The sequence below is a fragment of the Pelophylax lessonae genome (assembly GCF_965119305.1).
Source record: "Pelophylax lessonae genome assembly, chromosome: 4".
Taxonomy (NCBI): domain Eukaryota; kingdom Metazoa; phylum Chordata; class Amphibia; order Anura; family Ranidae; genus Pelophylax; species Pelophylax lessonae.
In genome coordinates, this window is record NC_138771.1 from 509,117,478 (window position 1) to 509,142,751 (window position 25,274).

Genomic DNA, 25,274 nt, shown 5'->3' on the forward strand with positions numbered 1-25,274 from the left:
TTTCAGCTTGACTGGTTTGGTGGTGGGTCAGTGATGGCCGGAGGAGGCATATCCATGGAGGGATGCATGGACCTCCTCAGCCTAGACAATGGTATTCTGACTGATATTAGGAATCAGGACAAAATCCTTGGACCCATTGTCAAACCCTACGCTGGTGCAGTGGGTTCCTCCTGGTGTACGATATTGCCCAGCATTATGTGGGGAGAGTATGCAGCCAGTTCCTGGTGGATGAAGGAATTGATACCATTAAATGGCCCCCACACTCAACTGACCTAAATCCAATAGAATACCTATGGGACATTATGTTTGGGTACATCCGATGCCGCCAGGTTGCACCTCAGTCTGTTCAGGAGCTCAGTGATACCCTGGTCCAGATCTGGGAGGAAATACCCCAGGACACCATCCATCATCTCATTAGGAGCATGCCCCGACGTTGTCAGCCATGCATACAAGCACGTGGGGCCATACAAACTACTGAGTACCATTTTGAGTTTCTGCAATGAAATTTCAGCAATATGGACTAGCCTGCTGCGTCATTTTTTCACTTTGATTTTTGGGGTATCTTTGGATTCAGCCCTCTGTAGATTGATCATTTTCATTTCCATCAAACGATGTGGCATCCTTTCCTTCCTAACATTACCCAGTCCATATCAGTATAGATATCCAGCATGAGATTTTTCCCCATTGAGATCTGATGTGTTTTCAAAGTGTTCCTTTATTTTTTTGGGCAGTGTGTATCTGATCAAATACCACCAAAAGAAAGCTCTATTTGTGGGGTAATAAAGGACATGCATTTTATTTGAGTACAGTGTCGCACAACTGCGCAATTGTCAGTTAAATTACCGTGGTGCCATATTGCAAAATAATGGCCTGGTCAGGAAGGGGGGAAAATCTTCCAGAGGTTAAGTGTTTGAAAGAAAATTATGGGCAAAGCTTTTTTGGTCATACTTCTCTTCTGGCTCACAGGAGTGCATTTATTTCTGTGACCCAGATTCAGCCGAAAGCAAGCTAAATCCTGTCTGCTGGCTCCAGACTCTGGAGAGATGCCGACAACATCCATCCAGATGCCGGGCTCAGCCTATCAGGGCGCTGCTGAAAGCCTGAGCAGGCTTTTTTCTCCCCGGAAAAGTTGTCCCCAAGACAAAAAAATTGTGGGGACAACAGGCTTTGCGTAATGGCAGCTACAGGGAAGTCACACGCTGCACAGTGTGCACACAGCTGGCACAGCACGGGTTAAAGTCGTGTGAGGCAGTCACAACCATCCCGCCTGAAGGAAAGGCCATGTTCCCTCCCACCTCACACTGCCTCCAATCAGCGTCAGCTCCCTCTCATCCTCCGCCAATAGGAATCTTTCCAGCGGCTGGTTTTAGCAGAGAGCGGAGGCAGCTTGAGCAGTCAGTCATCGGCGAGAGCTGCAGAAGAAATGAAGGGACCGCTGTTTGTAGAGCTGTACACCGGGGCCAAGATGCCCATTCTGGGCCTGGGCACGTGGAAGGTGAGGGCCGCCCCGGGCTATTCTGGGCTTGTGTGCCACCCTGTCCTGTCCCCCCTCCCCCTGCCTGTGTTTCATAGGGCCCCCCGCCTCTATAACTCCTATTTAAAATGAATGAGTGCCCCCATATCACACACACATCTCTCAATGGGCTCAGAAAAACTTTTTTTGTTTTTAATACTATTGTTAGTTGAATAAATTCCTGTGAAGCATGGCATTGCTGGGCCCAAATTCTGCAATGTCTGCCCTGCCTGCCCTTCATACTTCACTTCCTATATATACTCCATGTATATGATCTGCACTCATTCCTATATATACTCCATGTATATGATCTGCACTCATTCCTATATATACTCCATGTATATGATCTGCACTCATTCCTATATATACTCCATGTACATGATCTGCACTCATTCCTATATATACTCCATGTATATGATCTGCACTCATTCCTATATATACTCCATGTATATGATCTGCACTCATTCCTATATATACTCCATGTATATGATCTGCACTCATTCCTATATATACTCCATGTATATGGTCTGCACTCATTCCTATATATACTCCATGTATATGATCTGCACTCATTCCTATATACACTCCATGTATATGATCTGCACTCATTCCTATATATACTCCATGTATATGATCTGCACTCATTCCTATATATACTCCATGTATATGGTCTGCACTCATTCCTATATATACTCCATGTATATGATCTGCACTCATTCCTATATACACTCCATGTATATGATCTGCACTCATTCCTATATATACTCCATGTACATGATCTGCACTCATTCCTATATATACTCCATGTATATGGTCTGCACTCATTCCTATATATACTCCATGTATATGATCTGCACTCATTCCTATATATACTCCATGTATATGATCTGCACTCATTCCTATATATACTCCATGTATATGATCTGCACTCATTCCTATATATACTCCATGTATATGATCTGCACTCATTCCTATATATACTCCATGTATATGATCTGCACTCATTCCTATATACACTCCATGTATATGATCTGCACTCATTCCTATATATACTCCATGTACATGATCTGCACTCATTCCTATATATACTCCATGTATATGATCTGCACTCATTCCTATATATACTCCATGTACATGATCTGCACTCATTCCTATATATACTCCATGTATATGATCTGCACTCATTCCTATATATACTCCATGTATATGATCTGCACTCATTCCTATATATACTCCATGTATATGATCTGCACTCATTCCTATATACACTCCATGTATATGATCTGCACTCATTCCTATATATACTCCATGTACATGATCTGCACTCATTCCTATATATACTCCATGTATATGATCTGCACTCATTCCTATATATACTCCATGTATATGATCTGCACTCATTCCTATATATACTCCATGTACATGATCTGCACTCATTCCTATATATACTCCATGTATATGATCTGCACTCATTCCTATATATACTCCATGTATATGATCTGCACTCATTCCTATATATACTCCATGTATATGATCTGCACTCATTCCTATATATACTCCATGTATATGATCTGCACTCATTCCTATATATACTCCATGTATATGATCTGCACTCATTCCTATATATACTCCATGTATATGATCTGCACTCATTCCTATATATACTCCATGTATATGGTCTGCACTCATTCCTATATATACTCCATGTACATGACCTGCACTCATTCCTATATATACTCCATGTATATGATCTGCACTCATTCCTATATATACTCCATGTATATGATCTGCACCCATTCCTATATATACTCCATGTATATGATATAGAAACATATAGAATGTGTCGGCAGATAAGAACCCTTTGGCCCATCTAGTCTGCCCAATATATCTGAATCCTATGAATAGTCCCTGGCCCTATCTTATATGAAGGATAGCCTTATGCCTATCCCATGCATGCTTAAACTCCTTCACTGTATTTGCAGCTACCACTTCTGCAGGAAGGTTATTCCATGCATCCACTACTCTCTCAGTAAAGTAATACTTCCTCATATTACTTTTAAACCTTTGCCCCTCTAATTTAAAACTGTGTCCTCTTGTGGTAGTTTTTCTTCTTTTAAATATGCTCTCCTCCTTTACCGAGTGGATTCCCTTTATGTATTTAAAAGTTTCTATCATATCCCCTCTGTCTCTTCTTTCTTCCAAGCTATACATGTTAAGGTCCTTTAACCTTTCCTGGTAAGTTTTTTCCTGCAATCCATGTACTAGTTTAGTAGCTCTTCTCTGAACTCTCTCTAGAGTATCTATATCCTTCTGGAGATATGGCCTCCAGTACTGCGCACAATACTCCAAGTGAGGTCTCACCAGTGTTCTGTACAGCGGCATAAGCACTTCTCTCTTTCTACTGCTTATACCTCTCCCTATACATCCAAGCATTCTGCTGGCATTTCGTGCTGCTCTATTACATTGTCTTCCCACCTTTAAGTCTTCTGAAATAATTACTCCTAAATCCCTTTCCTCAGATACTGAGGTCAGGACTGTGTCAAATATTCTATATTCTGCCCTTGGGTTTTTACGTCCCAGGTGCATTATCTTGCACTTATCCACATTAAATTTCAGTTGCCAGAGTTCTGACCATTTTTCTAGTTTTCCTAAATCCTTTTCCATTTGGCTTTTCCCTCCAGGAACATCAACCCTGTTACATATCTTTGTGTCATCAGCAAAAAGACAAACCTTACCATCGAGGCCTTTTGCAATATCACTTATGAAGATATTAAACAAAATTGGTCCCAGTACAGATCCCTGAGGTACCCCACTGGTAACATGACCTTGTTCTGAATGTTCTCCATTGACTACAACCCTCTGTTGTCTGTCACTCAGCCACTGCCTAATCCACTCAACAATATGGGAGTCCATGCTCAATGACTGCAGTTTATTGATAAGTCTTCTATGTGGGACAGTGTCAAAAGCCTTACTAAAATCTAGATATGCAATGTCTACTGCACCTCCACCGTCTATTATTTTAGTCACCCAGTCAAAAAAGTCTATAAGATTTGTTTGACATGATCTCCCTGAAGTAAACCCATGTTGTTTTTCATCTTGCAATCCATGGGATTTAAGATGTTCCACAATCCTATCCTTTAATAGGGTTTCCATTAATTTGCCTACTATTAATGTCAGACTCACTGGTCTATAGTTGCTCGATTCCTCCCTACTACCTTTCTTGTGAATGGGCACGACATTTGCCAATTTCCAATCTTCCGGGACGACTCCTGTTGCTAATGATTGACTAATGACTTATACTCCATGTATATGATCTGCACTCATTCCTATATATACTCCATGTATATGATCTGCACTCATTCCTATATATACTCCATGTATATGATCTGCACTCATTCCTATATATACTCCATGTACATGGTCTGCACTCATTCCTATATATACTCCATGTACATGATCTGCACTCATTCCTATATCTGTGTTCTATGTCTGTGTTTTTTATCCATGGGGGGGATTTAATAAAGGCAAATAGACTGTGCATGTGTTGACGTGTAAGTGTAATTGCTCCAGAGCTTAGTAAGTGAGGTAAAGCTTCACTTTGTAAAGAATACCCAATCACATGCAAGGAAAATGAATAAAAAAAAAAAAGAAAAAAACAGCATTTTTTGCTTTTCCATGATTGGATGATGGAAGAGAGCAGAGCTTCCCCTCATTTACTAAGCTCTGGTATGTTTACTGTTAATGAATCAACCTCATTGATTGTGAAATCTGCATGAGTCGTTGCTCCAGGGCTTAGTAAATGAGAGGAAACTTCTAACTTCCATCATCCAATCATGTGCAAGCAAAAATGCTGTTTTTTGGGGTTTTCTTTCTTTGCATGTGATTGGGTATTCTTTGCAAATTAAGCTTTTACTTATATACTAAGCTCTGTGCACTCTGCAAGTATAGTTGCTCCTGTCTATTTGCCTTTAGTAAATCCACCCCATAGTGTTCTATATCTGTGTGTTCTCTACACACTATATCTACGGTCTCCACTGTATCCTCTATGGATTAGCCAGTGTGCCTTCTCTCTTATATATCAAATCTCTCTCTCTCTCTCTTTCTCTGTATTGTATATGTATGTGTGTATATATATATATATATATATATATATATATATATATATATATTTCAAAACTAAATGAGGTGTACAGCAATTTTTTTAAGTGCAAAGCAATCACGCCACCCACGGGCCATATATAGTACAAAGTCCATGGGATTGCTGCACATAAAATCTTTTATTTAGAAAAAAGTAAAAATCAGAGAAGCATATCAGAGGAATACTTCTGACATGTTTCTCTGATTCTGACTTTTTTTCTAGATAAAGGATTTTATGTGCAGCAATCCCCTGGACTTTGTACTATAAAGATGTATATATATATATATTATATATTGTTTTTGTGAGTGTCTAATTTTTTATTTTTTTTTCATTATTCCTTATGTGTTATACACAATATACAGTACTTTGCAAAAAATTTAGGCAGGTGTGAAATAAATGCTGTCAATTAAAGCGGAGTTCCACCTAAAAGAGGAACTTCCGCTCATTTGCTTCCCCCCCCCTCCGGTGGCACATTTGGCACCTTTCAGGAGGGAGGGGGAACAGGTACCTGTTTTTGACAGGTACCCTTCACCATTTCTGGGTGACATCGCCGCAGCGCCGTCCACCGGAAGTTTTGTCCTTCTCCTCCCCCCGCCGCGAGCCTTTGAGAATGCGCAGCGCGCTTTGCGCATGCACAGTAGGGAACCGACTGTGAAGCAGAAAGGCTTCATTGCTGGTTTCCCTTAGAAGAATGGTGGCGGCAGCACCCGGCAGCCGATTCTAAAATCGGCTGGGGTATTGACATTGCAGGCTCCCTGAACAGGTAAGTGTCTATGTATTAAAAGTCAGCAGCTACATTATTTGTATTATTTTTTTTTTTTTTTTCAACCCTCTATCTGTTTAACAAAACTGTTCCATGTATGGCCAGCTTTAGCTTGTGTATTCTCTCTATAAAGTACAATCTGTCAATCCATTGCCACCAATCCCTATCCCCTGTATATACTCTCTATTTCTGATCATAATTCTGTGGAGTTCTTCCAGAAGTTGGTAGGGGATTGACCTGTAGGTTCCAGAACTTACATCGCTGGGCAGAGTCAGTAAAATGACACCAATGGTCTTTTTAGCTGTCTGCAAGGGGGTCATACTTGAAACTGGCCATCAATGTAGGGAACATTCTTCCCACTGACCACCAAAGGAGGATGCATTCTTTCCACTGACACCAATGTAAGGAGCATTCTTCCCGCTAACCACCAATGTAAGGAGCACTTACCCAATAGCCCCCAGTGTAAGGAGCATTTTTCCCACTGACCACCAATATAAGGAGCAATCCTCTCACTGTCACAATTGCAAGAAGCACTTTTTCCACAGATCACCAATATAAGGATCATTCTTTTTACTGACCACCAAGGTGAGGAGCATTCTTGCCACTGTCACATATGTTAGAGGGACTTCACCCTAAGGGGAAGTTCTGCTTTATGCTCTCCTCTCTCCCTCCTCTTCTATTTTTGGCCCTTTTTTGGGGGGGGGGGTGGGTTGCGGCAGGTACTTGGCTTTGTCAGGTACCTGCTCCTGCTGGTTGGGTCGTCGCAGTAATCCACCGGATGTTCTCCTACTGACATCAATATAAGTCATTCTTCCCACTGATACAAATGTAAAGAGCATTCTTCCCACTGACCACCAATCTAATTAGCATTCTTCCCATTGACACCAATATAAGAGCCATTATACCCACTGACACTAATATAAGTCATTCTTCCCACTGACAGTGATATAAGAGTCAGTCTTTCCATTGACACCAATATAAGAGTCATCAGGGGCGGACTGACCATTAGTGCACTCAGGCACTGCCCGGGGGCCAGTAGGGGGCCCTATAAGAGTACCTCTGTGCCAGAGAATCTGTGGTAATCCCAGAGCCGGAACAAGTTCCAGCACTGAGCTCCGGTAACTGGCCTGCCAGGGGCTCGCTAGTGTCGGGCACTCAGGACACCTTCCCCGCATCTCTTGAGGGGTGCCCATGGCTCCCTCACACAGCGATCGCCCCTCTGTATCAGCCGACACCAGTATCTCTCCCTCCTGAGCCTGCACACCATACAGAGAGCTTACTGAAGATCCTCCTCCTTGGCTCCGATGTACACAGACAGGAGGAGGAGGAGCCGGGAAGGAGGGGCAATAAACTGCAAGAGCCATGCTGATTATCTAAGGTATGTGCATCATAGAGGAGGGGGACACAGTAAGCAGGAAGGGTGGTGTGGGCAGGTAACCAGGATGCACACATGCAGAAGTGATGGGAGAGGTGCAAGAGGATATGTGCTAGGGGGGTGCTTTTGGAGGGGCGAGGACTTGTGCTAGTACAGGGATGGGGGTTGTGTGGAAGGATTTAAAACCAACCCCCCCCCCCTACTAGCACAAGTCCTCTCTACTCCAAAAGCACCCCCCCCCAGCACATATCCTCTTGACCCCCTCTCCCCAAATCAAAGAGATGCCACCATCTACTCTCTGTCCTCATCCCAAGACCCCCTTTCTGTCCTTATCCCAAGACCCCCTTTCTGTCCTTATCCCAGGACCCCCTCTCTGCTCTCATCCCAGGGCCCCCTCTCTGCTCTCATCCCAGGGCCCCCTCTCTGCTCTCATCCCAGGGGTCCCTCTATGCTCTCATTCCAGGGGTCCCTCTCTGCTCTAATCCCAGGGGTCCCTCTCTGCTCTAATCCCAGGGGTCCCTCTCTGTCCTCATCTCAGGTGTCCCTCTCTGTCCTCATCTCAGGTGTCCCTCTCTGTCCTCATCTCAGGTGTCCTTCTCTGTCCTTATCCCAGGGGTCCCTCTCTGTCCTTATCCCAGTTGTCCCTCTCTGTCCTCATCCCAGGGGTCCCTCTCTGCTCTCTTCACAGGACCCCCTCTCTGCTCTCATCCCAGGACCCCCCACTTTGGTCTCATCCCAGGGCCCCCTCTCTGCTCTCATCCCAGGGTCCCTCTCTGCTCTCATCCCAGGGGTCCCTCTATGCTCTCATCCCAGGGGTCTCTCTCTGTCCTCATCCCAGGGGTCCCTCTCTGCTCTAATGCCAGGGTCCCTCTCTGTCCTCACCCCAGGCGTCCCTCTCTGTCCTTATTCCAGGCCCCCCTCCCTCTGTCCTCAACTCTTGGGTCCCTCTCTCTCCTCATCCCTTGGGTCCCTCTCTGTCCTCATCCCAGGGGTTCCTCTGTCCTCATCCCAAGGGTCCCTCTCTGCTCTCATCCCAGGAGTCCCTCTCTTCTCTCATCCCAGGGGGCCCCTCTTTGTCTTCATCCCAATGACCTTCTCTGTCCTTATCTCAGGGGTCACACACTGTCCTCATCCCAGGGGTTCCTTGAAATCCAACTGTGATAGGGAGCTCAGGTCATAGTTTAACCCTGTTTTTATCCCCACTCCAACCACACCCCCTTTACCAGCCGTGGCCAGGGGTGTACACATATTGCAGCTGCAGCAGGAATTTTACACCCTGTCATGCTTGGCATGGGGCTGCACTGCAAAGGTCGTGCAACCTTGAGCAGTACAGCGACCAAGTGGTTAAAGTAGGTGATAAGGAGGCGTTGTATTGCTTCCTCATCACCTGCTTTAACCTCTTGGATCCCACTCTAGCATGCTGCAACTGCACATGGTTGCAGGGTGTTTGCAGAGTGCCCCTATTCACTTGAATGGATCGCAATCACCCACCATAAGCAACACGGAGTATAATTCCTGCCACAGCAACTGTACATCCTCAGCTGCTGCCTCTGCAGCTAAAAGGGGGTAGGGACCAATGTACAGCAAGTAATGTGGGCATTGTGTCTTGAGTGTGGCCAGGACACAGGGAGGCCCCATGATCTCCTATTGTCCGGGGGCCCCATGAGTTGTCAGTCCGCTGAGAGTCATTCTTCCCGCTGACACGTGTATAAAAGTTATTTTTCCCATTGACCACCAATCTAATTAGCTTTGTTCCCACTAACACCAATAAACTGTAAGAGTGGCCCTTCCCACTGATACCAATATAAGTAATTCTTCCCACTGACACCAATTTAAGGGGCCATTCACACTAGAACTGTATGTAAATTGCACAGGAACCGAACAGCTGTGTCATTTTGAATGGGCTGAAATCGCACCGCACTGCACCAAAGGTAATGCATGAGCTACTTTTTGAAACCTGTGGGAACCGGCGGCATTACATGGTACTTTTGTACCATGCGATTGAGTGTGGGCAAACGCAATGTGTTTGCGGCCTGCGTTTGGTGTGGCGTTAACTTGAATTGACCCCCGCAGCAGATTGCAAGGGCATTGCGGTTGGAATGCGGTGTGGGAAGCCGCACAGAAATGCGCCTCTCCTGCACTGCATTCCATTGTGAATGGGCCCTAAGAGTCACTCTTCCCAATGACCACTGCTCTAATTGGCATTCTACCCACTGACACCAATATAAATCGATCTTCCCACTGACACCAATGTAAGGAGCATTCTCCTCACTGACACAAATGTAAAGAGAATTACTCCCACTGACAACCAGTGTAAGGAGCATTCTTCCTGATGACCACCAGTGTAAGGAGTATTCTTGCCACTTACACTAATATAAGGATCATTCTTCTTGCTGACTCCAATATATAGTCATGCTTCATACAGACATCAGTGTAAGGAGCATGCTTCCCACTGACCCCAAAGAGGATCATTGTTCCCACTGATCACCAACATATTGGCGTATTCGTTTTGGCCACCGTGCTGCAGCTCAGTTTCAGGGTCTTGGCAAACTTCTTATAGCCTAGGGCCGTAGGCCATCTTCAATTCTTTTTTTTAGATCCTCAGAGAGTTCTTTGTCATGAGGTGCCATGTTGAACTTCCAGAGACCAGTATGAGGGAGTGAAAGCGATAACACCAAATTTAACACACCTGCTCCCCATTCACACCTGGGACCTTGTAACACTAATGAGTCACATGAAATCGGGGAGGGAAAATGGCTAATTTGGCCAAATTTGGATATTTTCACTTAGGGTTGTACTCATTTTTGTTGCCAGCAGTTTAGTCATTAATGGCTGTGTGTTGAGTTATTTTGAGGGGACAGCAAATTTAGACTGTTATACAAGCTGTACACTCACTACTTTACATTGTAGCAAAGTGTCATTTCTTCAGTGTTGTGACATGAAAAGATATAGTAAAATATTTACAAAAATGCAAGGGGTGTACTCACTTTTGTGAGATGCTGTGTTATCTTTGCAAAAATAAAGTATTTTCCTGGGATTTCGCACTTTGCCCATCAGATCTTCCTGACTGGTGGTGTGGCCTTCCCAAGGGGTAGCTAAGGAAGCCTTGGATATATCAGCTGTTCCTCAGAAAAGCAGGAAGTGTGCGAGATAGATGTAAATGTAAATATACTCTAATAATGTTCAGCATTGCACTAGAACATTTTTACATGTGCACCTTTGTTTTATTGCTTTGGGGATGGGGGGTTGGCTTAAAGGAAGATATTGCAGTGTTAAAAAAAATTAAGTAAAAAAAAAAGTTAATTTCTATCGTCCTTTGACAGAGGCAGCTCTCAATGCTTCTTCACTATTGGGTTATGCGCCATCTACAGGAGTAGACTAGGCAGTGAAAATGTTTCACTTGACATGCCTATAGGGGCTGTCCCTCACGACATAACCCCAGACACACTGTGCTCTCAAATCAGTTTCATAGCAAGCAGTGAAAGAAGACAGAACCAACCCCATTTTAGAGGGGCGGGAGCTGCGTCTGTCAAAGGACTCAGAGAAAAGGATTTTACAGTAAGTTCTTACAAAAATCCAATTTTCTCTATCGCCCTTTGACAGACGCAGCTCTCAATGCTTCTTCAATATTGAGTCCTCCCAAAGCAGTGTAGGCATGAGGGGTGGGAAAACGCAACCAACTGTTAACGTACATCCAAGGCTAAAAAACGTAGCCAACTGGGCGACAAAAAAAGCTCAATCCAAACAAACAGGAGCTTACCCCCCAAACAGTGTTTAGGTATAAACGTCTGCTTTAAAATCAGGAGGTTGCTATATATTTAGGACACAAAAATGTGATCACGTCCACATGGGGTGAGTGTTGCGCTTGAAAGAGAAGTTGGAGATTTGAAAAAAAAAAAAAAAACATTTATACTCACCTAGGTGGATGCAGCATCGATTCGATGTTGCATCTGTCCGCCGCTGGCTTTGTAGTGAGAACTGAGCGATCATAGATCGCTCATTGCTCAGTTCTCCCCTCCGCTCTGAGCAAAGAGCACAGATCCTTGAAGGTTTTTTTTTTTTTCACCTTAATGCATAGAATGCTTTAGGATTAAAAACTTTTTGACTTTAGAACCACTTTGTTTAACTATTTGGCACCTTTACAACTCTTCATGAATACATTTGTGACCTGTCACTATTGGTCACGAGCGCACTGGGCAAAATTATTTTTTAGGCTTGGTGAACTTGGGAAAACCCATGAGTTGCGCCAAACCCTGCTGAAATCTAAAGGGCTGAATCTTTTGTTTTGTTTATTCTTTATTTATTTAGGACATTGTGTATATACAAAACAGTCCATTACAGTAATACTGACATCTTTGGACCTTCACCATAAACATATACAACAGATACTGGTCAATTATGTAGGTAGAAAACCAATAGAACCATACAAAGAGAGTTGGAATGTATATGATAGAAAGAGGGTAATCACCATTTTTGATATATACTGTACTCCTAGTCTAGGTCAAGTTGCAGACCATCTGTGCCTATTTAGGTATACAAGAAATCAGTAGCTATATCCTTAGTATCAATTTCACTTTTGGAGCAAGTACAAAATAATGAAATCTACTACACAATGTACAAATTTTTCATATTTCCCCGATATACAGGGAACCCGGAAGAAAGTACTTGAAAAATCAGGTAGCAGGGGTCTCAGCACCTGTAGGGGTTTAAACTAATCCTGTATAAAATTTAATTTTTTTTATATATACTGTTATCTTTTTCCATAACTCACCAACGGACCAGTCCACCAAACATTCACTGTCTGTCCTCCTGTCACTCCTGTGTCTGCCACAGCCACCCCCCTATAAGATTCAGCCTGCCCTGATGTCATTGCGCACACCACGATCCCAGTGAGGGACGTTCCCCGAAGGAGACGCTCTGCCTCCTCATATTCATCATTTTTATACTACAGACAGCAGTATGAGATGGGGAAATGCTGCCCGTAATGAACGTGCCGCCAACTGATGACACACAACTTCTGGAAAAAAAATCTTAGGAGTCAATTTTCAGCCCCTCCATGTTCTGCCTGTGTCCAATGGACCCAGCGGGACCCATAGTAGGGCCGCCCTGCCGCTATCTAAAGGAGGGAGAAAAAGAGCAGAAAAAAGGGGGTGAAAGGGGCAGGGAGAGGAAATCTGCCTCCTGCACCATTTTTAACCACCCCTCCTCAACGATACCCACCATGTAGAAGAATAACTAAGGGCAGGCGTTACAATCATTGACAGTTGAGGACAGAGACATGACATCTAAGTATTGTGAGAAACGTGTAAAATTCATCCATGGGGGGGGGGCGTGCCCGGAAGCGGTCATGTGTGGACGCGCTCCGTGAGCCTCGTGTGAGACTCCCTCCCTACCCAGGAACCCATCCGAAATTAGCCGAGAGGTCCGCACTATGCGGGGTGGAGATGGTGAACCTCACGGACCTTCTCTTGCCTTCCTCCGCTGGATGTCGGCGGTAATTGAATACTGCGGCGGACCTGGAAACCCGGAAGTATTCCCTTGATCATCACATGCATGCTGCAGAAGCAGTAGACAGAGGACGCCTGCCGCTAGACGCCGCTCACCTGTAGATCGGTGCAAGGAGGGGGGAGAGAGCCGGCGCTCGGGCTAGTACGGAGGCGGCGGCGGTCTCTATTGGCACTCCTCGATCTGTTGCCTTGGCGGCCGAACATTGCGGCGCCAGACTTGGTGATCTGAGGTCATTTACTCCCCGCGGACTCGGGCTGTTAACTGGCTGAGGGGGAGACAGCAGAGCCCACCATATTAATCACCGCTACGGGCAGTAAGTTTGGAGGGAACACACAGCAAGACTCCGGTGAGAGCTGGATGTGAGCTGGAGAAGACACTATAGTGGAGAGAAACTGCTGCATCATCCTGTCTTCCCCACTTAGCCTACCTTGCTGCATGGTCTGAAACATGTAACCTGGAGAGGACGTGGAAGTAGTGGAAGTATGGGGACAAACTACTGAAAACCGTGAGTGGAACCCCTTGTTATCTTTTAAATTTCTATGTGCCAGTAAATAAAATTGATAGAGAATACTCTGGTATAACACAGGCATATGGACACATGGGGGACAAGCCTGGAAGGGAAAAGAAGAGGATGTGACCTGTAAAACTGGTAATAAAGCTAACCTATTTCTTACCCAAAGACTGAGAGGGAGCTGACGGGAAAAGCCAGTATATAGGGACATAGAGACACTGAAATATAACATTAAAGTAGGGGAGAGCCTGAAATTTAGGAGAAAGCAGCAATGTGATGAGTTTGTGGCGAGGGGCACATAAGCTAAGAGAAGAAAGAGGCACACACGGTCCGATATAGCATCCCAGAAAGTGGGAAGAGATCGGTGGGTCCCTTAGCTTTACATCACTGGCCTATACTCCGTAAGATTAAGAATTAGTATGACCCGTTAAAAAGAACACTGTGAAAAACCCAGGGAAACCAGAAGGAGAGATAAGGAAATTCCTTTCTACCAGCCAGAGACCTACAACAGCAAGTAAAATGGCGGAGATGGGAGACACACACACAGACTGGGACTCTAGTGACATCACAGATTCTAGGGCTACGTCACCCCTGGAGGAAAGAGACTCTGGGTCCAATCCCAAAATCCAGACAGAAGAGAGTATGCCCTTCCCGAGTGCCCAGTGGGCGGCGCAAATGGCTGAATTTAGAGCCATGATTAGCTCGCTTCCAACCAAAACTGACATGGAACAACTAGTGGGTCGAGTAGAGGAGACTCATGAAAAGGAAATTCAGCTTATTAAAAATGAGATTCAGGCACTGTCCACCAGACAAAGGAAGGAGGATGCAGAAATTGTTGCAATAAAGGAACGGCTTAAAGTGTTGGAGAAAAAGACAGAACAACAGGGGGAAAGAGATGCCAGGTTACAGTTACAGATCGAAGATATGGAAAATCGAAGCCGTCGCAACAATTTAAGAATCTGAGGATTAACGGAGTCATTAAAAAGCACGCAATTGGAAGAATCAGTCAATAGACTATTTAAAGATATCTTGGGGACAAACTATCCGGGTAAAATAGAGCTTGACAGAATACACAGAATACCGGGCCCAATGAAAAGAGACCAGGAAAGACCAAGAGATGTAATCTGCAAATTGCACTATTATTCCCAGAAAGAACTGATACTGAAAATGGCTCGGGACACTAGAGAATGGAAACTGGAGGGGATGACTATACAGGTTTTCTCTGATATTTCTAAAGGGACTCTACAAAGAAGAGCCATATTGAAACCTATCCTGGAGCTGGCTAGAAGAAAAGGATGTACCTATAGATGGGGTTTCCCGTTTACAGTAACATTTAACAAGGATGGGTGTTTTTTCACTCTACGTAGCTTCCAAGATAGAGTAGCTCTCTTTGATTTTTTAGGGACCCCACCTATAGAGATCCCAAACTGGCTGGGAAGGATAAGTGGAAACGCGCCTAGAGACTATACACAACCTCGGTAGACAGGGGGAAGGGGAGGGACTAGAGCTCAGGGATATTATATTATGGGAATAAGTTATTAAATTCACTAAGGGAACTTACAAAAGGAAAAAGCTATTTTACTGGTACGTGGGAGGGAAGGGCTGAGGGTGAAGGGAAAAAGCCTCTTCCCCTGGGCCTTTCTCTACCCACCTTTCCTTTTTTTTTTTTCCTTGCACGGGGAAATTTAGGGGTATAATACCCCTCACCGAGTTAAGACACTTAAATTTTGATGGGAATGCTGGATTCACTTTTTTTTTTTTCTTTTTGCACGGTGGAACTTAGGGGTATATTACCCCCACTAGGCTTGACACATGTTGAGGGTTATGATGTCCCCCTCCTTAAAAGGAAAAAAGGAGGAAAAAGTCTTTCTTTTCTTTTTTTGCACGGTGGAATTAAGGGGTATAATACCCCCCACTGAGTTAAGACACCTAAGCTTTGATGGGAATGTTGGATTCACTTTTCGCTTTTTTTTTTTTTTTTTGACACGGTGGATCTTAGGGGTATGATACCCCCCACTGAGTCAAGACACTCAAGCTCTGAAGGGTATGTGGGATTCACGTTTTACTGTTTTATTTTTGTCTGTGATAGTTTTTAAGAAAGTAGATGGTGGAATTGAATATAGGTTATATTGATAAGGATCTGTGTGAGTTCTGGTTGCTCTGTGCCCTCAGTCACCTCCCCACATTAGTAGCTCTTTGGAATTCAGGAGGGTCGGGGAGGTAGGGATATGCAGCATTATAAATGGAAAGTAAATATGGATTAATTAGGCTTTTTGCTAAAACCTCGTATAGTGTGTGATATGCTCTCCCTCTCCCCCATCGCCCCCCCCCAATTATTAATTTTTTTAATTTTGGGTTTTTTTTTTTTCTCACGATGCAATATAGGGGTATATTACCCCCATTAGGTTTGACACACAAATGTTGAGGGTCATGATGTCCCCCGCCTTAAAATTATTATTTTTTTTCACGGTGAAATGAGGGGTATGATACCCCCCACGGAGTTAAGACACTTAAGTTTTGAGGGGAATGTTGGATTCACTTTTTACACTTTTTTTTTTTTTTTTATTATTTAAAACTTAAGGGGAAGGTATGTTTAGATATTAAGGCTCCAAGATATTTGAGGGAGAGGGAGGGGGAGGACTCCAATGGAGATGAAGGAGGAGAGGGAATTAGGGTTATAGAAAGTAAGGGAGAAGGTCTATGGAGGGGAAAGAGAGTGATGAGCAGGCCTGCTTGAAGGGAAAAAAGGAAGAAAGAGAGAAAGAAAGGGATGGGTATTGGAGATAAAGAAATAAAAGCGAATAAATAGAATAGGGAGGGAGGAGCGAGGACATGGGTGGCCGCCCTGGGTATTTTCCCCCTAAAAAGTTGAGAACACACCGGTGGCAGTAAAATGCTGTGTGTTGGAAGGATTTAAAAATCCGACCTGTGGACCCTGACTGGGGCGAGCTCTGAGCTTTCCCCAGCAGGGCGGGATCCATGGGGAAGGGGATAGGAGTGAATGAGATAGAGAGGGGTGATTGTATAACTAGCTTGAGCGGGTGATTAGTGATAAGTGTTGTGGGTTTTTTTTTTTTTTTTTTCTCTTTCCTTCCTTCCTCTATTCTCCGCTTCATACTCGATAGCTTTAAATGGAGAATATAAAGATTGTCTCCATTAACGTAAAGGGCTTAAATAAACCCGAAAAAAGGCGGATATTACTATCAGAACTCAAACGTGTGAAGGCAAATATAGCGTTCATACAAGAGACGCATTTTAAATCGGATAAATTACCATATTTGAAAAATAATGCATTTCCATATATCTATCATTCAACTTATATGCAGTCAAAATCAAGAGGGGAGTCGATATTAATAGATAGCAAAACACCATGGCAGCTGGAGGAGAAGCTAGGTGACAACAGCGGTAGATTTCTCTTTTTAAAAGGGAAAATAGGGGAAACCCAGATGACACTAGCAACCCTATATGCTCCCAACAAGCAACAGGATAGGTTTGTTGCCAAAACATTGAATGCACTTAGAGATTTTGCTCAAGGGCAATTGATACTGGGAGGAGATTTCAATACACCGCTGTCCCCCATAGTTGATGCCTCCAGAACTAAACCTACTTCCTCTGTAATGATAGGTAGACGGATGATGAAGAACCTACACAAGGAACAACTGATAGATATGTGGCGTCTCCAGCATCCAACTGAAAAATAGTTTACATTCTATTCGAACCCGCATGGGAGTTACTCGAGAATAGATTTCTTCTTGGTGCCCCATGTTCATCTCGGCGGTTAGACATACCGACATAGATAACATTTCATGGTCAGACCATGCAATGATTTCTATGATGTATAGTATATCCACAGTTAATTCAATAAAACAAAGATTTTGGAAATTAAATGAAAGCCTGTTACAGGTAGAGGAAGTAAGGATAGAGGTACAAAAGGAACTTAAGGATTATTTTGATCTTAATGACCAACCTGGATGTGCCATAGGCACACTGTGGGAGGCACACAAATCAGTGATAAGAGGAATATTAATTAAGCATGGCGCAAGAATAAAAAGGGAAAGGAATAAGCAACTGCTAACATTATTAGATAAACTCAAAACATTAGAAACAGAGCATAAAAAAAAAAAGGTAAACACAGCACTGGGGGAACTGAGCATAGTAAGAAAGCAAATATTAGATTTAATGCAATATAGAGCTAAAGCCGCAACACAAATATCAAGGAGAGTTTCTTATGAGTCAGGGAACAAATGCGGAAAAGTCCTAGCAAGATCTATTCAGAGCCAAAAAACAAGATCTTATATCCCACAGATTATATCACCAGAAGGAATTAAGAAAGTAATGCCAGAACAAATAACGGAAGAGTTTAGGAATTTTTATTCATTACTTAATAATCTACCGGAAGTAGGAAAAACACAGCACAATCAGGAATATCAAAACTCACTGAGGAAGAGAGAGATGATCTGGAAAGATATATCTCACAGGAGGAAATAGAACAGACCATAAAAAATATGAAAAATATTAAGGCACCAGGTCCAGATGGACTGACACCACAGTACTTCCATGTATTGGCCCCCATTCTGGGACCATACATGGAAAGACTGTTTAATGAGAGAGGTCCGGAGGGGATGCTATCTAGGGACACACTAACGGCTTATTTAACGCTAATACTGAAAGAGGGCAAAGATCCATCAAGCTGCGGAAGCTACAGGCCCATATCGCTCCTGAATACAGATTTAAAATTTTTCACAAAAATTTTAGCGGCAAGAATGGCAAAGGCACTACCAAAAATAATACACCTGGACCAAGTCGGTTTCATGGCAGCGAGAGAAGCAAAAGACAGCACTACAAGAGTTCTCAATTTGATTCATATAGTTACTAAAGCAGAAATACCTTGTGTTATACTGAGCACCGACGCAGAAAAGGCTTTTGACAGAGTCGAGTGGGACTTTATGCAGTCGGTGCTCAAGTATATAGGAGTAGGAGAAATAATGCGGGAAAGAACAACTAGGGTATACTCTAATCCGACAGCAAGGGTAAAGGCGAATGGGGTGCTGTCAGAACCTCTGAGTATAAAAAACGGTACAAGACAGGGATGCCCATTATCCCCCCTGCTCTTCGCACTTTCATTAGAGCCTTTTTTGAACAAAGTCCGACTAAACCCAGATATAAAAGGAGTTACTGTGGGTAAAGAACAATATAAATATGTGGATGATCTATTGTTTACATTGACAGAACCAGAAATATCGCTACCAGTACTCCTAGAGGAATTCAAACAGTATGGAGACATATCAAATTTTAAAATAAATTATGGGAAATCAGAAGCGATGGGAGTAGGAGTAGCAGAGGTAAATAAGGATAGATTAAAGAGCAATTTTGGATTTGCATGGGTAGAGAAAGCAGTGAAATATTTAGGGACTTATATAACCGCAAATCTGGCCCAAATATGTGAACTAAATCTAATTCCCTTGATTGGAGAGACAAAGAAAATTTTGGAGCAATGGAGAGGGGGCCTCCAGTCATGGTTTGGCAGAGGAAATCTAATAAAAATGAATATTTTACCAAAATATTTATATATTATGAGAGCACTCCCAGTCAAAATACCTAATAACTTCTTTAAAATTATACATGGGCTGTTTAATAGATATATTTGGGCTGGTAAAAAACCACGTATAGCTCGTAATAGTCTAACACTTCCTAAAAACATGGGCGGACTAGCAGTACCTGATCTTCATAGATACTATCATGCTATTCATCTAAACCGAATATTAGACTGGTGGCACCATGTAGAAACGAAAAGATGGGTCCAAATAGAACAAGCACAGACTGTGGTATCTTTAAAGAGAGCGATTTGGTGTTATAAGACACTTCCCAAAACTTTGAAGATACACCCTCTAATGGGAAATACAATAAGAATAGGTTACCAGCAGTCCTTGAGACAAAGTTTAACTACAACAGAATCTCCGCTATATCCTATTTTAGGAAATCCCAAGTTCATTCCTGGCCCAGATAGACAGCATTTTAAAAAACGAAGGGAAACGGGACAAGATGGCATTAAAACTTTTGTGAGCCAGCGGATGTGGCCCCCAATCTCTAGGTTAACAGAAGAGGAGGGACCGTATGGGCTCTGCCTGTGGGAGACACTCCAACTACGGCATTTTTTGGAGTCGTTACCTGAGCCTGAAAAATTTAAGAAGCCATTGACACACTTTGAAAAATTATGTGAGAAAATAGGGAGCGTAGATCGTCCATTATCTATTCTATATAAAATGCTGAATACCCCATTGGACCAGCCAAGATTAAAATGGCTGGAAAAATGGAAACTGGAACTAAACATGGATATAACGGAAATACAGAAACAGAGGATGTTTAGGGCAATATTCAGACCAACAAAATGCACTAAAATTCAGGAAATAAATTATAAGATCTTAACCAGATGGTATAATACACCAGATAAATTACATAGATGGTACACTCAAGAATCAGATAGGTGTTGGAGATGCGGAGAAGGAGAAGGCACATTATATCACATCTTTTGGAATTGTCCAGAGATAAAGAAATTCTGGTCAGAGATCGGAAATATAGTTCAAAAAGTAACAGATTATAAAATCGAGGGAGATGCTGCCTTCTGCCTATTACAGATATCAGAGTTGTCAGGAAGGAAATATGAAAGATCAGTATTGCTCCATATGATGAATGCCGCAAGAGCATGTATACCCCAACACTGGAGAAAGAGACAATCTCCATCGGTGTTTGAATGGGTAAGAAAATTAGAACACATTAATAAAATGGAAGAACTAGTGCTCTCTTCACAACATAAACAGGAACAATATAAATTGACATGGAGAAAATGGAATCTATTTGCATCCTCGGATGAGGGAAAACAACTGTTACTCCCATCATCTCAGAATGTTGAAGTTTTGTGAGATGGGAATTACTAATTATCCTTTTAAGGGAGAGAGGAAGGGGGAAGGAGGAGGAAGGGAGGGGATTTTCCTTTTTTTTTTTTTTTTTTTTTTTGTTGATTTCTGTGTGTATGAGAGTGATTGATTAGGGGGTATGAATGTGGGGAGGGAGGGGGTAATGTAGAGGAGAAGAGGAAAGAAGGAAGGGAATGAATGGACAGGAAGATGAGGGGAAAACAAAGACAAATTTAGAGGCTAAGGGTCATTTGAATCAAAGTATAATGAAGGAAAGAGAGGTAGGGATTGAATGAGTAGGGATAGAGAAGGAGACTTGCTGTCTTAACAATACCTTGCCTCGGTCGAATATTTGATAAATGACTGAATATGAGTAGGTTGGAAATCTTTAGAGGATCGTAACAGACCTCTGAGATAAGAAAAATTGAAGTGGATAATGTCTTTGTAATATATTAACCTTATCTTGTTTTATATATTATGTTTTGTAATGACTTTCCTGGAAATTAAAATAAAGTAATAAATATAAAAAAAAAAATTCATCCATGGGGGCCAGGTATCTCTAAATTTGCCTTTCCTATTATACAATATGGCCCTCAAGCTCTTCGTAGATCTTATTTTATCCAATCTGGCAGACCAGTGTCTTAGGCTTCATGTACCTAACCTACTTTGACTGCCAGCCACGGCAAAACACAAAACAGGGCGCATTTTGTGGCCAGGAGTCAAATCTTTTCTATCCGGAATGTGATTCGTGCTCAGGAGAGGGAGGTTGAAGCCCCCCTAACTGCAGGAGCTCCTAAACTCTGATTAAAGAGTAAAATTTAGGAACTTTGGCAAAAAAAAAAAATGCGCCAAAAGCTCCTAAACTCAAGCTTAGGAGCTGTAGTGTACATGAATCCTTTGGGTCTAAGGGGAACTTTGCTTCCAAAGGCATGGAATGCAAGCCCTTTCTGCAATCAGCAAATTAACAGCAATTGAAATCTTATAGAGATGCAGTGGAACCTTATTGTTATGTAACAAGTAGGTTCTGCACCTAAGTCCACCTATGTCATTTTGAAAACTACCCCCTTGACTCCCATCTAGAACTGTGTCAGGGAAGGCCAGTATCAGAAAAAAATACAGAAGAGAGCCAGGCTCCTTTTGAAATCTCCAGCACATCTTGGAGACTTGGTGATATAATTGGTTGAGCAGCACCGAAACTCTAAACCACCTTGACAGCAACTTATATCCCTGCTATTAAAAGCAATTGTCAATCGCAGACTTGTGGCCCAGCCGAATTACTCTATCAATTTGTTCTTTTCTGAGGGATACTTGTAACTCACACCCCCACTTTCTTGTGTATGGGGGTACATAAGACCATGGTGCTACCCAAGGGCTCAAAGGAGGTTGTACAAGAATACACAAGGTCTCTTGTTGCATTGAGTTGTAAAGTGGACACATCTGGTTCAGTCAGATTCTGTTAGACCTAAAAATTGTTTATTGTCAATTCCCATAGAAAACTCTCAGTTTTGTATCACTGACGTCATTTGGGAAGGGCAGGGGACAACCTCTTATGTGCAAAAGTTTGTTAGATGACTGCTATCATGTCTCCTATAGTGTGATGTCGATTTTAAAGATCTGTAATGTTTAGCTGGTACCCAGGAAACCAGCAGTCAGAGCCACTGGGGGGGGGTATTGTTCGATCTGTGCTCACAGTGTGGACCTTGGTAGTGAGAACCCATTTACCACCCTAGATGGATAAATCCTGAACCTACAGTTATTAGTTCCAACTGCACACTAGGAATATCTGCAGCTGGTCCCATACATTTACCATGCCAGTTTGTTCTTTCCCCATGGGAAACTTTACACTGATCAGACATAGATTCTGCTTGAGTCTTTTTTACTGATATTTGCCTCATTTTTAGGCATTTCTATTTACTCAGTTCCACTCCAGGAGTCTACAATGTGGTTTTCTATCATCATGAGAAAAATTGTTCTGGTCTTTGGAAAGACTGATTTACCTAATATCAGGGACCAGACTGTCTTTCTTGGTGAATTCAGGATCAAGCCCGAACATCATTCTCATGTTTTAGAAAATTCTAATGACCTGTAAAGCTTTCTAGAGAGTTCTGGGTACTCTGTCAGAGATAACGACTTGATTGCTGGTGAAATCTCCTCATCAACATCTTAGAACTTTGGGCATTTTTGATGTGTCTTTAGCGTCTGACCAACCTTTTGACAGGCCATCAGATCCAGGTCTATTTTAACAATGGCCCAGATGGCGGTGCGGTGGGCATGCAATCCAAGCCTCAGTTTGGAAGTGAAGTACATCACTCCCTGCAGACTAGAATGACATAATTTTCAGTCACACCCACAGCCATTGTTCAGCAGGATAAGTGAAGAAAAAAAAAACCTGACAGCTCCAGTCAAAACCGCTGTAATAACAATCTGATGTTAGTACAGGGATCTCTCCTGCTGAGCTATTGTGTTCTGACAGGGGGATGCCCCCCCGAACACTCTGGTCAGCGCTCTCAGCCATTCGCTGAGACCACTGATGGAGAGCCAGGTCAGCAGACCGTTTAGGGTCATGAGACTTCGACATAAGCTGGCTGACCGGCTTCTGTCGGACCAGTTACCGTACACAGGCCCTATGTTGTCTGACATTTGGCCCGTGTGTGTTAGGCTTTAGAATAATGGGGACATTTGTGCTCATTGTAACATCATTTTCTTGGAGCCCACTCTATGTTTATAATCATGCTCTTGGTACTGCTTTGCTACTAAAGTGAGGCATGTTGGTCAAAGGAGTGGTATTCCAGGGCTGGCTTATGATTTTTTTTTACAGTGTCCAGTACTTCATGACAATATAACCTGAAGGTTTAAAACTTCCAATGTTTCTTATTGAGCGCCAAGAAAAGTATTTTACAGTGAGTACATAAATCCTAAGGTATGAAATACAAACAAAGCATATCCCTCTATAGATTTTACTTGTCTGCTGCCTCAATCCTCTTCTATCTGCCTAAATCACTTTGGTGTCCCTTCTTTTCAATCAGCTCTCCTTACTGAGCTCTGCAGAGTGTAAGTTCTTGCCCCTCACTTACTGAAAGCTCTGACAAGCTGTATAATTTTATAATTTCTGCACTTTGCAAGACTTTAGAGAAGAGATGGCTACAGATAAACAGGTACAGTTTATGTAGGCGGATTTGTTTCATCTTTGCATCACTTGAGGCCTGTTACTTCACTGGGTATATGTTAGGGTTTACAACCACTTTAATTTCAATTATTTGAAGAAGATTGGCAACTTCTTTAGTAAATCAGCCTGCTGGTCTCAACAGTGTTTGGCAGCATCACTTTATTGGGTCTTCTTCGCTGCCTACAGGGTTAATTTATAACTGTTTACCTTTACTACAATATGGAAAGCAGGCATGAAAACAGAGGTCATATGAGAAGATATTTTTAGATAAACAATGCAACAAGGTAGTGTGTGCTAACTGAAAGAGGTTGTAAACCCACTTCACAAACGCTTACCTATAGGTAAGCCTATATTAAGGCTTATCTATAAGTGCTATAAATATCTCCTAAACTTGCACCGTTTAGGAGATATTTAGAGTGCATACTGCCGATGACGTCATCGGCGCATGCGCTCAGAGTCCTACGCACGCGCGGGAGTGATGTAATCGCGCCTCCGGCCAATCAGATGGCCGGAGGACGCGAACCCGGAAGCAGGACGGCTGGACATGTCGGCCGTCCTGTCGCTGAGGGGGCGGCATGGCGGGGGCTTTGTTTCAAGGTAAGTACTTCATAATGAGCTAGTATGCGATGCATGCTAGCTCATTATGCCTTTCTCTTTACAGGGTTTTTTTTTTTCTCGTTTGTTTAAGTGAGTTTACTTCCTCTTGAAAAGAAACTATACTTTCCCGTATGACCGTGTTTACACTTTCCGCAAGGACTGCTGTTCTTATGAAAAGTGATCCGCCTTCAAATAGTTTTTCGGAAGTGCTTGACAGGCAGTGAGGCAAAATGACGCCTGACCATTTGATATCCTCCTGAATTCCGCACTACCACGCTGCAACCACATACAGTGCAGCCCTATTCATTTTATTGGGTCTCGTTTGACAGGTGGTAGGGCAGGGGGTATATATATATCCACCTGCAAAGCATTATGACCACAGCATGTGTAAGCCACTGGCCTCTGCCTCTGCACAAAGAGGGCTCAGCTGCATGTTTTTACCCCCTCCCCGACCACAAGTGTAAACGAGTTGTGACATTCACATTTTAAAGTGTTTGGAAAATGTAGTAGTTGCATATTTCTTTGTACTTAAACTTTCGAGAGGTTGTGTGACTTGGATCTGTAGTGCTGCAGGGAACATAGATTTGTAGTCAGATGTTTGTTGACTGTAGAAGATAAACCTGACCATCAAAAATTTTATGCTTTAACCACCTCCTTTCCAAGCCTATTCTGACACATGCGTGTGGGAGTAACGTATGCGTTTGCATGTGCACGTAAGCACAGTGGGTCGGTGGCGTATTACATTTTTATTTATTTTATACAAAAAAAAACATTTTTTTACACTTTTTT

At 42.9% G+C, this 25,274-nt stretch overlaps 1 protein-coding gene across 1 annotated transcript in view; it reads left to right on the top strand.

Moving 5' to 3' along the window:
* Positions 1-1,337: 1,337 nt before the first annotated feature.
* AKR1B1 (aldo-keto reductase family 1 member B) overlaps positions 1,338-25,274 on the top strand; it is a 73,657-nt gene continuing 49,720 nt past the window's right edge. Inside the window, exon 1 of the mRNA XM_082256648.1 lies at positions 1,338-1,495. Coding sequence (XP_082112774.1) covers positions 1,424-1,495 — 72 coding nt within the window. The 5' untranslated portion in view covers positions 1,338-1,423. The remainder of the gene's footprint in view (positions 1,496-25,274) is intronic.